Below are 15,033 nucleotides of genomic sequence, written 5' to 3'. Positions count from 1 at the left end.
CTTCCTAATCGCCTATAGGTGTGTGTTTGTGTCTCAAGAGGAGGTTTACTTTCCATGTCTAAACGGAGCTCTGCCCCCGTCTCTGCTACAAAGGCTCATATGTCAGCAGCTCCTGTCGAAACACAATGAATTTCTCTGTCCAAACTCAAGACACCCTTATGTCCCATTCCACCGTACTTCCACTTTAAAAACCAACACACAAAACAAATAAAAATATGCTTAGAAAACAATCACTCCTGAAACCCTCCTTTCTAAAACTTGACTTAAACACAGTAACCCGATGGTTTATAAAGGCTGAAATCCTCTCTTAACCTGCAATTATGTGCAAACTCCCAAAGTATAAAACGTTAAAAATGAGATGCTGGAAGTGAAAACCCAGATGGCTGATCAATGTTTAGAAAGATGTTAAATATCGCTTATCATTGGGAAAATACAAATTTAACCAAGATATCACTTTTTAACCCATCAGATTGGTAAACACTCTTATAGTGCAAATATTGGGGCATGTGGAAAAACTGGAACACATGTTTGCCTTGTGGGATATAAATTAGTATAGCTATTTTAATAGCAATTTGGTAGCATACAGTAAAATTGGAAATATAAATAGTCTACCACCCATTCCATGTGTAGGTTTATAAAGAAACTCCCATACTTGTGTTCATGTGTATACATCTGAGAATGTCTATTACCCTATTGCTTTTAATAGCAAAGTATCAGAAACAACCTAAAGTTCAATAGAAAAATTACATTCCATTCACACAAGGGAATACTATACAGCTGTTAAAAGGAGAGGGCTAGAGTCTATGAACATAGGTATCAAAAAACATGATATCAGCTGACTATGTTGTCAGATGTGACTCACATTCTGACACCACTTATGTAAACAAAAACATGTAACAAATGTGATGAATCAATAAACACTATTCTTAACCATAACTGCTCAGATATTCCTCGTCAAGAACCCCTAACTCTTCCTTGACACTTACCTATATCATGCTGTTAATATCTCACCTACCCCAGAACCACCCCAGGCCACAGTGATTCCCTTTCTCCTCTGAACCACTCTAATAATTAGTATTTCCTACGAATGCAGCCTCATCTGTTTCATACTAGCACTGTGGGGATTAATAGAGGTTCTTCATACATGCTGTTTAATGTAATTTTAGTGCATAGTAAGAACTCATTAACGGTTAGCTGCTACTACTGTTACAAAGTTATTTCCCCCCTTTGTTTAGCATGGTTCTATACTGCCATAGTAGATACTCAATAAATGTTTACTTTTAACTATGAATATGACGTTGACATCATTCTGCTAATGATATATTTGCCCACCGATACTCAATAAATGTTTACTTTTAACTATGAATATGACATTGACATCATTCTGCTAATGATATATTTGCCCACATGGTCCACCATCCTGACTCGTTATGTAGTGGATATCTTAAATTGCCAACGAAGTCTGTGGGCACTCAAGAGCTGGACACCCACCAGTTCCACTGCATGAGTGGGAAGACCCTGTTATCTGTGGACCACAGATAATCCCATGTTTCAAGCTCACTTTACTCCTTGATTCCCAGACCTTCTCTCACATAATCATGGATAGTTTAAGCCTTTTAGAAACCAGTATGTATCCTGGGATTTCTAAGACCTTGAAGACCAGGGAAATTCCTCCATTTAGGAGTTTCAGAAGAGGTACTTACAGAGAAGCATGGGATAGGGAAGATGCTCAGGGTAGACAGAGATGGGGACAGCACGGGGAGCACGGGTAACAGATTAAGCAGAGCACCTGAGCACAGAGCCTTTAAATAAGTGACCTCATTGGACAACACCTACAGAACAGAAAGATATTGCTATCCTAGTGAACAGATTGGAAAACTGAGGCCTGGAGATTAATTAACTTGTCCAAAGGTGCAGAGATAATAAGTGTTTCAATATGGATTTTTAACCCCAGGTTTTCCCGATGTTGAAAGCCTGTGTTTGTGGCAGAAGTTAAATCTATTTATTTGAACTAGCTTCATTTTTATTTATATTTTATTTCATTGAGTTGAATAAAAAACATATACTCCATACACTTATATGGCTAGGTCAATTCATAATTTCAGGAATGGAAAGAAATGACTTATTTGGAATGCTGCATATAAAGTTGGCAGCTGCTCTGGATGACATGCTTGATACTGGGTCTTCAGTTACTAATACTTAGAAAACAAATATTGTACACCAAATAACTGAGGGAGAAGAAATCAACCTCAAAACCACTACTTTTTAAATCATATTTTATTGATTTTTTAGGAAGAGGGGAAGGGAGAGAGAAAAACATCAATGTGAGAGTGAAACATGAATTGGCTGCCTTCTGCATGCCCCTTCTGGGGATCTAGTCTGCAACCCGGGCATTTGCCCTGACCAGGAATCAAACTGGCAATCTTTCAGTGCACAGAACGATGCCCAACTGGCTGATCCATACCGGCCATGGCTAAACCAGTTTTTTGGTTGTAAAATAATATGACAAACATAAATGTATGCAGAAGATTACCTAATATTAGCACATACATTTAGTTCTGGAAGTTGAAAGTTTGTTGCACGTTATTTTAATCACTCCTGTAAGATCAGTTATCTGTTGGTGGTTCATCTGTGGATCTCTTGTTAAGAGTTACTTGCTCCAATATGATTTCTAAAGAAGTGTATTCTTTGCAGTATCTTTTACCTTAGTGTTAGCTGAAGCAAAAACATCCTAAATGGGGTCAGTTTTTATGTAATTATTAGCTACCCTAAGATGACAGTGACTCCATTTGGACTTATTACTGTTATTTGTCACAGATATGAACTAAAGCAACGCAGCAAACACACCACTGAAATTCGCAAGGGAAGAGATAACACTTAGTGATAATGGAAAAACTGTTCCTGCTGATGCTGTTCTACGCAAACACCTCCCTTTCAAGTAGTCAAGAAATAACTGAAAGCTTCAATTACCCGTGTCTACAATGCTTATTATTCACTTTAATATTTGAAATAGGGGGTAATGTGAAAAAATAGCAGCTCTTCTCTGTCTAGTCCAATCAAACAAAAGCAAATAATAATAAGCTGAAGTGGAAATAAGACTAAGGAAAGAAAAAATACATTTTTCTATTTCAACACAAAAGTGATACCGACAAAGAAGCCATAAGAAATAAAAACATAAAACCTGTACTGATATCAACTGATGAAGGGTCACTCATTTATAAAGCAGAACATTAAATAAATTATGCTGCCCCAACATAAAAATGTCAGGTGCAACATGTTGAGAACATGACATTCAACAAGATAATAAAATTCAATAGGGCTGATGGGCCTTTTAGTCTCCCTCCTATGACTTAACTGTTTACTAAAATAGAATGATTAAAGCCCTGTATCTTAAGGGTGATAAATACGTTGTAGGCTGTAATGTTCCCTGATTAATTTTACTAATGACATAGTTAATATCTCACCTACCCCAGAACCACCCCAGGCCACAGTGATTCCCTTTCTCCTCTGAACCACTCTAATAATTAGTACTTCCTACGAATGCAGCCTCATCTGTTTCATACTAGCATTGTGGGGATTAATAAAGGTTCTTCATACATGCTGTTTAATGTAATTTTAGTGCATAGCAAGAACTCATTAACGGTTAGCTGCTACTACTGTTACAAAGTTATTTCCCCCCTTTGTTTAGCATGGTTCTATACTGCCATAGTAGATACTCAATAAATGTTTACTTTTAACTATGAATATGACGTTGACATCATTCTGCTAATGATATATTTGCCCACCGAGGTGGGGTTCCTGACTCGTTATGTAGTGGATATCTTAAATTGCCAACGAAGTCTGTGGGCACTCAAGAGCTGGACACCCACCAGTTCCACTGCATGAGTGGGAAGACCCTGTTATCTGTGGACCACAGATAATCCCATGTTTCAAGCTCACTTTACTCCTTGATTCCCAGACCTTCTCTCACATAATCATGGATAGTTTAAGCCTTTTAGAAACCAGTATGTATCCTGGGATTTCTAAGACCTTGAAGACCAGGGAAATTCCTCCATTTAGGAGTTTCAGAAGAGGTACTTACAGAGAAGCATGGGATAGGGAAGATGCTCAGGGTAGACAGAGATGGGGACAGCACGGGGAGCACGGGTAACAGATTAAGCAGAGCACCTGAGCACAGAGCCTTTAAATAAGTGACCTCATTGGACAACACCTACAGAACAGAAAGATATTGTTATCCTAGTGAACAGATTGGAAAACTGAGGCCTGGAGATTAATTAACTTGTCCAAAGGTGCAGAGATAATAAGTGTTTCAATATGGATTTTTAACCCCAGGTTTTCCCGATGTTGAAAGCCTGTGTTTGTGGCAGAAGTTAAATCTATTTATTTGAACTAGCTTCATTTTTATTTATATTTTATTTCATTGAGTTGAATAAAAAACATATACTCCATACACTTATATGGCTAGGTCAATTCATAATTTCAGGAATGGAAAGAAATGACTTATTTGGAATGCTGCATATAAAGTTGGCAGCTGCTCTGGATGACATGCTTGATACTGGGTCTTCAGTTACTAATACTTAGAAAACAAATATTGTACACCAAATAACTGAGGGAGAAGAAATCAACCTCAAAACCACTACTTTTTAAATCATATTTTATTGATTTTTTAGGAAGAGGGGAAGGGAGAGAGAGAAAAACATCAATGTGAGAGTGAAACATGAATTGGCTGCCTTCTGCATGCCCCTTCTGGGGATCTAGTCTGCAACCCGGGCATTTGCCCTGACCAGGAATCAAACTGGCAATCTTTCAGTGCACAGAACGATGCCCAACTGGCTGATCCATACCGGCCATGGCTAAACCAGTTTTTTGGTTGTAAAATAATATGACAAACATAAATGTATGCAGAAGATTACCTAATATTAGCACATCCATTTAGTTCTGGAAGTTGAAAGTTTGTTGCACGTTATTTTAATCACTCCTGTAAGATCAGTTATCTGTTCGTGGTTCATCTGTGGATCTCTTGTTAAGAGTTACTTGCTCCAATATGATTTCTAAAGAAGTGTATTCTTTGCAGTATCTTTTACCTTAGTGTTAGCTGAAGCAAAAACATCCTAAATGGGGTCAGTTTTTATGTAATTATTAGCTACCCTAAGATGACAGTGACTCCATTTGGACTTATTACTGTTATTTGTCACAGATATGAACTAAAGCAACGCAGCAAACACACCACTGAAATTCGCAAGGGAAGAGATAACACTTAGTGATAATGGAAAAACTGTTCCTGCTGATGCTGTTCTACGCAAACACCTCCCTTTCAAGTAGTCAAGAAATAACTGAAAGCTTCAATTACCCGTGTCTACAATGCTTATTATTCACTTTAATATTTGAAATAGGGGGTAATGTGAAAAAATAGCAGCTCTTCTCTGTCTAGTCCAATCAAACAAAAGCAAATAATAATAAGCTGAAGTGGAAATAAGACTAAGGAAAGAAAAAATACATTTTTCTATTTCAACACAAAAGTGATACCGACAAAGAAGCCATAAGAAATAAAAACATAAAACCTGTACTGATATCAACTGATGAAGGGTCACTCATTTATAAAGCAGAACATTAAATAAATTATGCTGCCCCAACATAAAAATGTCAGGTGCAACATGTTGAGAACATGACATTCAACAAGATAATAAAATTCAATAGGGCTGATGGGCCTTTTAGTCTCCCTCCTATGACTTAACTGTTTACTAAAATAGAATGATTAAAGCCCTGTATCTTAAGGGTGATAAATACGTTGTAGGCTGTAATGTTCCCTGATTAATTTTACTAATGACATATCAGCTATCTTAATTTTAAGCAGCCATTATAAAATGACAGATTGCAGCGTAATGTAGCTTGAGGAAAATAAAAGTTACAGACAGACAACTAAGGAATATGGTGTCACATGTTACACTGTATAAACACACAATGCCAGACTTCCTACAAGAGAAATAACTGTACACCGGCATGTTCATTTTAATTTACTTTTTAGTGCCAATTACATTTCCCAACACAATTATTTTGGGATAAAACATGACATTTTACACTCCATTCAAATTTTGTATTTTAATTCCAATTCTAATCATTTATTAATCAAATGTATTTAAAAATTCCTACGAAAATGTTTTCTGCAAATGCACTGGGACAAGATGGCATTCACTGGAGAGTTCATAACTGAAAATTGAATGCTGGTACTACATTCTCCCTTTCTTTAAGAAAAATATCTGCTGATTATGCAGCCACCATGTTATAAATTTCTGCTGTAGATGATTAAGGGAGAATTTGACAATATACATACTCCTCACAACTCAAAGAAAGGGAATGGAGACTAAGCTTATAGTCTTACCACAAAGCCATTAAAAGCAGTTACTGAAGGGCATCAGGTTTTCAGTGAGGCCGACTTTAGTCAGGTGGTTTCCACCCTGGCTCCATCCCAGAGGCTAGTCCCTCCAGCACCCAGGGTTTCCACCCTGGCTCCATCCCAGAGGCTCACCTCCAGCCCCTGGGGTTTCAAATGGGCAATGAGGGTTGAGAATCATTGTTTCAGTCTGGCAATATAGGCAACTCCTAGGAGCTCCTTACAGAGTCAGATCTAGCCAGGCACCTTGCTAACTTTCTAATCTGAAGAAGACCGTCTTCTTCCATTTCAGTCAAACAGACTAACTAGAGGCTGATGGCAGGAGTGTGCAGCTGCAAGGAAGTACTGGATGTGTAGGAAAATAGAGAATGAACATTTGAACACTGTACAAAGGGTAGATCCAGACTTCGACTTAAGGTAGGCCGTTTGTAGCCTGTTTTGCTTTTGTATCATAACTTCTCCAAAACTCTCACTTTCATCTGATGGAACTTTTGTTTCTTAAATATGTCATAATTGAAAGATAACTTGATGTGTTTAATTCCAAGTGTCTATGTGTGAACAAAACTTCCTAGTATATAGAACCTAAACTTCATTCATTCATTTGTTCAGTCATTCATAGTATACTTATTGAGAACCCACTATCACTAGGCATTGTTCTAGGTATGGCCTTACTGCAGAGAGCAAGGGAAAACAGAAATATTGTTCCTCATGGAGCTTATTCTGGCGTGGGGTTTCTGAATAAGCAGGTAGACGAAGCTTCATTTCTTTTTATCAACAACGTTTTGCTCATCTACATATAATAACTTGAAACTTTTACAGCGATAAACACAATAAAATGAGAAAAGATAAGATGAGGAAAAAATGAAAGTAAGAAAGCAGTGATATTATAACCTTGGTAAATTCTAAACGAATACAGACAAAATAGCCCGAAGGGTGGTTAGAATAATCAAAGGTAAAATAAATTGCAACAGATATAAAATAAAATAAAAAACTTCAATACATTCAAAACCATGAAAATTAAACTCCTTTAAAACAGCGATCCTGATGTGCATTTTAAAGTCACTGGAGAGTGGGGCTCCCCACATGACAGAGAAGCTTTGCAAATCCTCTCCCTTCCCAACACCCTGGACACTGGGAAATACTGTCGAAAATAACCATTACTGCCCCCTTAAATAAAAAACAGTTTCCCCTTCAAGATAATTTATGTTGGTTGGATCACTTTAGTCCTTTGTTGTCTCTGGTCTAAAATCTCCTGTGTTTCTGCTCTCCCCTCCAGCCCTTTTGCTCATCCACAGGGACACGTTTATTCTTTTTGTGCACCTTAGATGGTTTCATACTCTGATTCTGAATTTCCCCCATTAGCACTGGTAGATTATTTTTGAAAAGAGAGATTATTTTTGAAAGAAGTTTTTTTTTTGTCAACCCAATGTGTTTCATATGGCTCAGATGTTCATGTCAGGCCTCTGAGACATCCTCCTACATCTATAAAAAAATTATGATAGAATTCCACCGAACAATGGAAATGCCCAGAGACATGGAATGGGGTAAAATCGAGGACTTCCGAAACCTCTCATTAGTGGGGGAAACATATAGGCACAGAAAGCGGCAAAGTCTCCACTGGAAGACTACAGCAGTTAAAAGAAAAGGGGAAGCTAATGACATGGCAGATCTGAAGCAGCCCCGTCCAGAGGATCACATGGCATTCCTTCCTGGGAACAAGGAGCCTGTCCCACGCTTCCTGGTGTGCTTCTGAATCAGTGTCTGCAGCAAAGAGACTATTTCGTTTAACTTTTTAATTAACGTGTGTCCTTGCTGACAGACATTGTGAATGGGGTACTTTTCCCTTCCCATTATGGCTTTGACTTTAGATTTAATTACTGTGGAAATGAATCAAGAAACATGACTTCAGGCACTGCATTTTAAATGCCAGCAGAGTAACAATGTGACTTCTCTATTTTAAAGTATCAGTGTCATTCCGTCTTAATGATAAGTGATATCAAAATAATTTTAGGAAGGAGCTACCAACCTGCAGACCCTGCAACCCATGGGAAGATCACCTGTTAGTTGCAATTTGGAAAGGTTTTCTTTGGATAATGACTTAGTTTTATTTTGTGTGTATTCATAACTACTCAGATATAAAGAAACTGTCCTCTTCAAGTGCTATATATGAAAAAAAAACAGAGCCTGTTCACTTAGGTTTAAATGAGTTGATGAGATAGAACCTCCATGTATATTGTAAAAATTTAGCCAGATTCTCTTCTACTGCCTAAAATGAGTCTGGAGAATATTTAAAAGTATATTATCTTTCATGTCATGAGTTAAAAGCCATGGAAATGCAGTGAAGTTATTAAGTGGTTAGTTCTCAAGTAAAATATGCATTTGCAAAACAAAAAAAACAAACCAAAACAACAAAAACCTTAAAACGATTTTGAAAGAAAGGAAGTGAAAGACAAGTGGATACCTTCTCATGCAGTCCAGTGCTCGGATGAAGAAGTCCTTGTGCAGCTGGTGCTCATCTCTCAGGATGGAGCACTGTTCAAGCGTCACTGACATCGATGTCCTGTCTTTGGCACTTTTACAACAGGTGAAACGGATACCATTTAGTTTGCGGCAAATCTGTAACACAGATGGATAAGCCCTTTATTGTTCATTGGCTGGTTACTCTAAGGGTGGGACTCCTAAACTCTTCTTGTCTCAACACACTAGAGTTATGTTAATATGTGGTAGTTGCAGTTGGTTCGGTCTGCCCTATTGAATATAAAACCACACCTGGTCGTTTCAAAAGCCAGTGGAACAGATTTTATGTAGTTCTTTGTATGGTGTGAGGCGTCGGACTGTTGAAACCACATGGGGTGGTCAATATCCAGCAGAGGCAGCAATGCTCCCTGGAAGGGGGCCCAGCTGCAGTGGATAACCCTAACGATCACAGCTTAGGAACAACACCTTAATTGTGAAGGGGCTCAGACACTTGGTTTGAATCCTAAATAACTAATGTTGTCTTACTTTTAAGCAACCTTTGCTATTCTTGTTTTAATGTTAGAAAATTTCAAACATCTACATGGTACCAGCACAGCAGATGAGGGAACCACTAACCACTTATCAACACAACCAATAAGAATAAGGACCCCCCCCCCCCCCCCCCCCAAAAAAAAATAGCCACTGCTAATTGATTGCACATCTACTGTGTACTGGGTACCCTGCTAATACATTTCATATAGGTTTGAAATTTAATTAACTGCACATGAACCTTGGAGAAAGGTATAATTATTCTCATTTTACAGGCAAGGACATCGAGGTTTGGAGAGGTTTGGAGAAGTAACTTGTGTACAACACTGTCCAGCCAGGATGCTAATGTAAGTCCACCTAACTCTAAGAATCAAGTCTTTAACTTCCATTCTATTCTGTTTTTATCTGTAATTCCTTCTTTTTGTGATTCTGCCATAAATCAGGAGAAGCAATAATCTCTTTTCTCATCACCTCATGGTTAACAGGTGAATCATTCCATTCTTTTCTCTTCCATATCCCTTGGTAGAGCCCTGATACCAGATACCAACAATCAACTTTAGCATCAACATGTAGTTAACATAAATCTGACATAATACAGGCTGCTTTATTATCTGCCATCAAGGAGGCCTTAACAGTTGCCTGTTTTGAGAAGAGGATATAATAATACAGTTTATCAAGGTTTTATACCATATTTTAATGGTGATTCTTAGCCTAGGATTTACCAGTCCTTATTATTTACCAGTCCCTTATTTGGTACTTTCTCATTATTTCCAGTAGAAGTGACTAGAGAACTGTGAAAGCATGATTTCACCATACAATAATTTTCCATCTAGAGAATTCCAATCCATTCAAATAAATAGTATTTCAAAAAGGTTGGACTATATTCATGGTAATAAAATATAAATCTTGCTATCTACTTATCAGATATGATTTTTTAAAAGAATGAATTTTCAAATACTATATTATCACTATTATTTGTGACATCCTACTAAGAATACTGAGTGTTTTAAATTTAAAATTGAAAGGAAGCAGGGCCATTTCATCAGAGTAGACAGGCTGCATTTTTACACTTTTTAATTATACGAGGTTAATTTAACACATCTGATTGGCATTTGATCTTCAGATTCTCATTTTTTTTAAATAAAAAATTTTGGTCTTCAGATTCTCATTTTTATTTTTTAAAATTTAGTTAAGATAAAACCAAAAGCTTTATCTTTTTCAATTAGAATGTTAAAGCTTATCAAAAGCAGTATTTTCATCAATAGATTTATAGAAGGGGAAAGGAAATAGAAGCAGAAGTAAAAGCTTTTTTGAAAATGTCAAAAGGGATTTCTATATTTCTTCATTTTAAGAGTATTATCATAGGCCTTGGTTTACAGGATATTGAAACTGAGGTATCAGCCTACAGATATGCTATTAATAATAAAGTTAATATTCCCACAGAATGCTAAATTTCCACACTGTGCATATGTGTATTCATCAAGACAGGTACTTTCACACAATGGGAAGTTGTGAGTAAGCCACATTTGGCCAGTATATGCATTTTAGAACAGTATTTCAGAAATGAATGGAATTAATGGGAAATTTTTTTTATATATTCAAATGGGAAAGTACAAATACTAAGAAAAAATACACATTTGTGTTTGCATGTGTGCATCCTTCACTTTCCTATTTACATAATTGCATGGTATGTATATAATGACATGTATCTGTCCCCAAGTTGCCAGATAGCCTTGGTAAATGATCAGACTTCCTTCAAGCTACCATGTTATTAGGGAAAGAGCAAAAATAACTTACAATCTGCCTTTGTGAAATTTTTGTGAGAATTAACAAGCATAGTAGTGTTTGAAGATATAAAGAGCAGCCACACTGGGGAAAGAACTATTAAAACAACCTTCCTGTAATGCACTATGGTGCTAAATGGGACCAGTGTAAATGAGCCGCCTGAAAGCCGTGTTTCATATTGTTACCTTTGATGTTCTTCCCTGGGGCTCCAAGGGGGCATGAAGGGAAACTAAAGCTGCTTTCCTCTGCCTTGCTCTTGGTAAGTTATTTTATCTTTCAACTTATGGTAAATTATCCATTCCTTTTCCACAGAAGAGAGGAAATAATATTGGATTATAATGTAAGCACTGACAGTAGGGGGAAAGGCTCTGTCTGAAACACTATTGATAGCGAATGAATAGAGTATGCTAGCAGTTGGGTTAACCTAACTCCAAATTACAAGAGTAATGCTGAGAATAACTACACACATGGAATTCATCATCGAGAGCTCCAAGGTTTGCTTTTCCTAATGAAAAGATCCATTCCTTAGGGTCTGAATGTTTAGCAAAACTTGTAAGTTTATCTGAGCTATGCCTGAAATGGTTGCCAGATAAGAGCTTGCAAACCACAGGCAAGATGCTCTTGCTCACTCTTGTAGAAATCTGGGGTGGGAAATCAGGAAGATCTTCTACCCTGAGGGTGCCATTAACTGAGAAAGAACCATACCATATATAGCTCATTACCCTGAGAGCAATCTGCCAGTAATACATTCTATGCCAATATCTAAATTAGCAAACACATTTACAAACTCATTAATTGAACAATATGTCCAGGAGCCTTACTGAGGCTGTAAGTCAGAGATCTGATAACTACATTCTGTTGAAATCATAAGTCTCTAGAGCATGAGATGGGCTGAAACATGCAACATCAAGAAAATTAAAGACACTTCCTTCTAATCTCCAAGTGTCAAACATATCCAAGATTTGTGAGAAAAGCCAATGAGAAGGATTCTTTCTCATTGAGTTTATCTCGTTCCAATTTGTGTTCTAGTCTACTGATAGCACTATGACAATGCTTTATCTCCTAGACAATGGAAGATGACATCTGGTAACTCAGAGTGCAAATGTTGGCCCCTATCGAGTAGACACCCAATATTGATTGCTGGTCCTCACGGTGACAGTGAGTAAGGTCTAACAGGACAGTGCTTACCGTTGCAGCCAGCCACATGATTTCTACGTTCTTCCTCTTTTTGGCTTGGATATTTTGATGGAGATTTTCTAATAATCCTTTTAAATCATTTTGTTCATGAAAATGTGAAATGTCTGAAAAAAAAAGGAGAAGAAAAAGAAACAGTATTAAGCTGCTCACAAAATTTTCCTCAATATATTTGCAAATGCAATCGATAACAACAAATGTTATTTGGAGCAGACTATGTAAGGATAATCATACTTATTAATCCTCTAGTTTTATTCTTTACTTAGACACATGCCTCAGTTTCCCTATTCTGTATAATTGTGGTAATGTCAACTAGTCTCATATAATACCAGTGGTTCTCAACCTTCCTAATGCTGCGACACTTTAATACAGTTCCTCATGTTGTGGTGACCCCCAACCATAAAATTATTTTCGTTGCTACTTCGTAACTGTAATTTTGCTACTGTTATGAATCATAATGTAAATATCTGATATGCAGGATATATTTTGATTGTTCATGACCCACAGGTTGAGAACCGCTGTATACGAACAAGAAAAATATTCTTTTAAAAAAAATTGATTTGAGAGAAAGAAGAAGGAAGAGGGAGAGAGAAACACCAATCAGGAATCAAACCCACCACCTCTTGGTGTATGGGATGAAGCACCAACCAACTGAACCACACCGCCCAGGGCAAGAAATACATTCTTAATGATGATGACTGCTTCAATCAAAGCATGGCATAGATGGATATAACCTTCCATTTTTTATTACTGAATAGCTAGTCTGAATCAAGAGACTATATGGGGTAAATATAAAAACTCTGCAAAACACTGATTTAAGGCAACCTCATGTCAAGATTCTTAGGAGATTTTTTCACAAGGTTCACAGTCAGAGGCAGAGTCAAATAAAAAACCTAGTCTCCCAACTCCTATGCCAGTAATTAATTTTCCCCAAATCTGTGCTAGTGTCTTCACAATTAACTATGGGTATTAAAAAGCAATCATCTTAACACAATGGACCAGCTTCTTCAGAATTCTGAGACTCCAGAATAAAGCATAATGATTTTTCAAAATAATTTAGTTTCATTGTTGACATGGAGATATTTTTAATCAGCCATTTTAAACCATCTATACACCTCCTAAATATAAACCAAATGGCTATCCTTTGCCCATAAGGATAGTGCTCTAGCATAGACAGTCATGATGTTCCTTGTAATTTCACCCCCTCTCCCCATTGCATGCTTTTTAGAAGGGATCATTTTGATGTGCTTACAGTTTTCAAGTCACTATTTCCATGTCTGTCATGATAAAACTTGCCTTATTCAGAGCACATCCCTATCAATCCAACACTTTACTTGCTGCCAAGTTTTTTTCAACATGACAAAAATCTTGCAGGCCACAGAAACTCAGATCTGGTTCTTGAAAGAAGTATCATAAGTAATGACTAGTTTATAGATTAATAGATGAGCTTTGAAGATATAATGATAGAGCCTTACATAGCCACTGAAAATCATGGTATCAATAGAACATGGATTGGTTTTAGTCTGAAAATCAGTCTCCTAAAATGTAAATATAGCCAATAAGTTTTGCTTTTTGCTCCTCACTCCTGCATTCCTCTAACAACAAACTGAGAGCAACTAATCTCTATGCCTATCTCCATAGGAATATTCTTTATTCAAATGGGGTTGAATAATGTAATAAAAAAGGTGAAAGTACAAAAATGTTCATTGCTTTGCTTAATATTTTTTAAAAATTTAAATTTCAAAGAGAGAACAGTAAACTGCTACATCGTGCTGTAATGTCATATATAGGTAAAATAAATAAATGCTGTATGTATCATCATAAATATATACAAAACATGTTGAGTAAAAATTGCAAATTATAGCAGGATTCATATAAGATAACAGCAATAATATAAAGTTAAATGTGCAAAGCTGTACCATATTTTCTATGGTTACATACATTTGGAGTAAGAATGTGTATGAGAATGCAAAACACCAAATTCAGGGTATTGATTTGCTCAGAGGCAGGAGGGTTAGAGATGGAAACCAGACAGGGCTTCCCCTTTAACTGAAAATATTTCTTTCCTACAAAATCTGTGAGGCTGAAGATTAGTTCCCTAGTGTTTGTTATTTGATGATCTGTTTTTTGTTTGTTTGATTGAAACTTTCATAATTGTTTTTAAAGAAAACACCCAGCCAAAATTCTAGAAAAGTGATTTCTAGTGCCAAATCTTGCTCCAACTTTGATGTGTGGTCTTGGGCAAGTTGCTTAACCCTCTGTCCCTATTTTCTCAACTGCAAAATAAGGACAAGAACCCTGTCAAGTTTAATTGACTTGCAGTGGAAAACAATTAATAAAAGTCTTGGCAGAAGAGGCTACATCATTAAATTATGTGTCAACTCTGAAAAACAGAGGAAGACATTCATAGCTCTTAAGAGAGTTCATAGCCTCGGATAGGATGCCAAGCTTCTCAGAATTTATCCGAAGTAGAAAACGTGCTCTTACACACACACAGGTGCACACAGTGATCACGATCAAGAACATTCACAAACCCAGGGACTGACTCCCACAGCCTCACAACGGAACAGAAGAGCCAAGTACACATGCACTTTGGAGTACACCCTTTCTCCTTGTTTCGTCAAACGGGGCTTCTTCAACAAGAGTTCTGAATCGGA

At 37.0% G+C, this 15,033-nt stretch overlaps 1 protein-coding gene across 7 annotated transcripts in view; it reads right to left on the bottom strand.

The window, feature by feature from the left end:
• The window catches only part of INPP4B (inositol polyphosphate-4-phosphatase type II B), a 484,095-nt gene that overhangs the window by 44,179 nt on the left and 424,883 nt on the right, over positions 1 to 15,033 (bottom strand). For all 7 annotated transcript variants that reach the window (XM_014531700.1, XM_005884189.2, XM_014531699.1 and 4 more), the window contains 2 exons: positions 12,371 to 12,483; positions 8,853 to 9,007 (listed from right to left, as the gene is read on the bottom strand). In XM_014531700.1, the coding sequence (XP_014387186.1) occupies positions 8,853 to 9,007; positions 12,371 to 12,483 (268 nt within the window). The remainder of the gene's footprint in view (positions 1 to 8,852; positions 9,008 to 12,370; positions 12,484 to 15,033) is intronic.

The sequence above is a fragment of the Myotis brandtii genome, unplaced genomic scaffold (genome assembly GCF_000412655.1).
Source record: "Myotis brandtii unplaced genomic scaffold, ASM41265v1 scaffold822, whole genome shotgun sequence".
NCBI classification, from domain to species: domain Eukaryota; kingdom Metazoa; phylum Chordata; class Mammalia; order Chiroptera; family Vespertilionidae; genus Myotis; species Myotis brandtii.
This window is presented reverse-complemented; position numbering and strand designations above follow the sequence as displayed.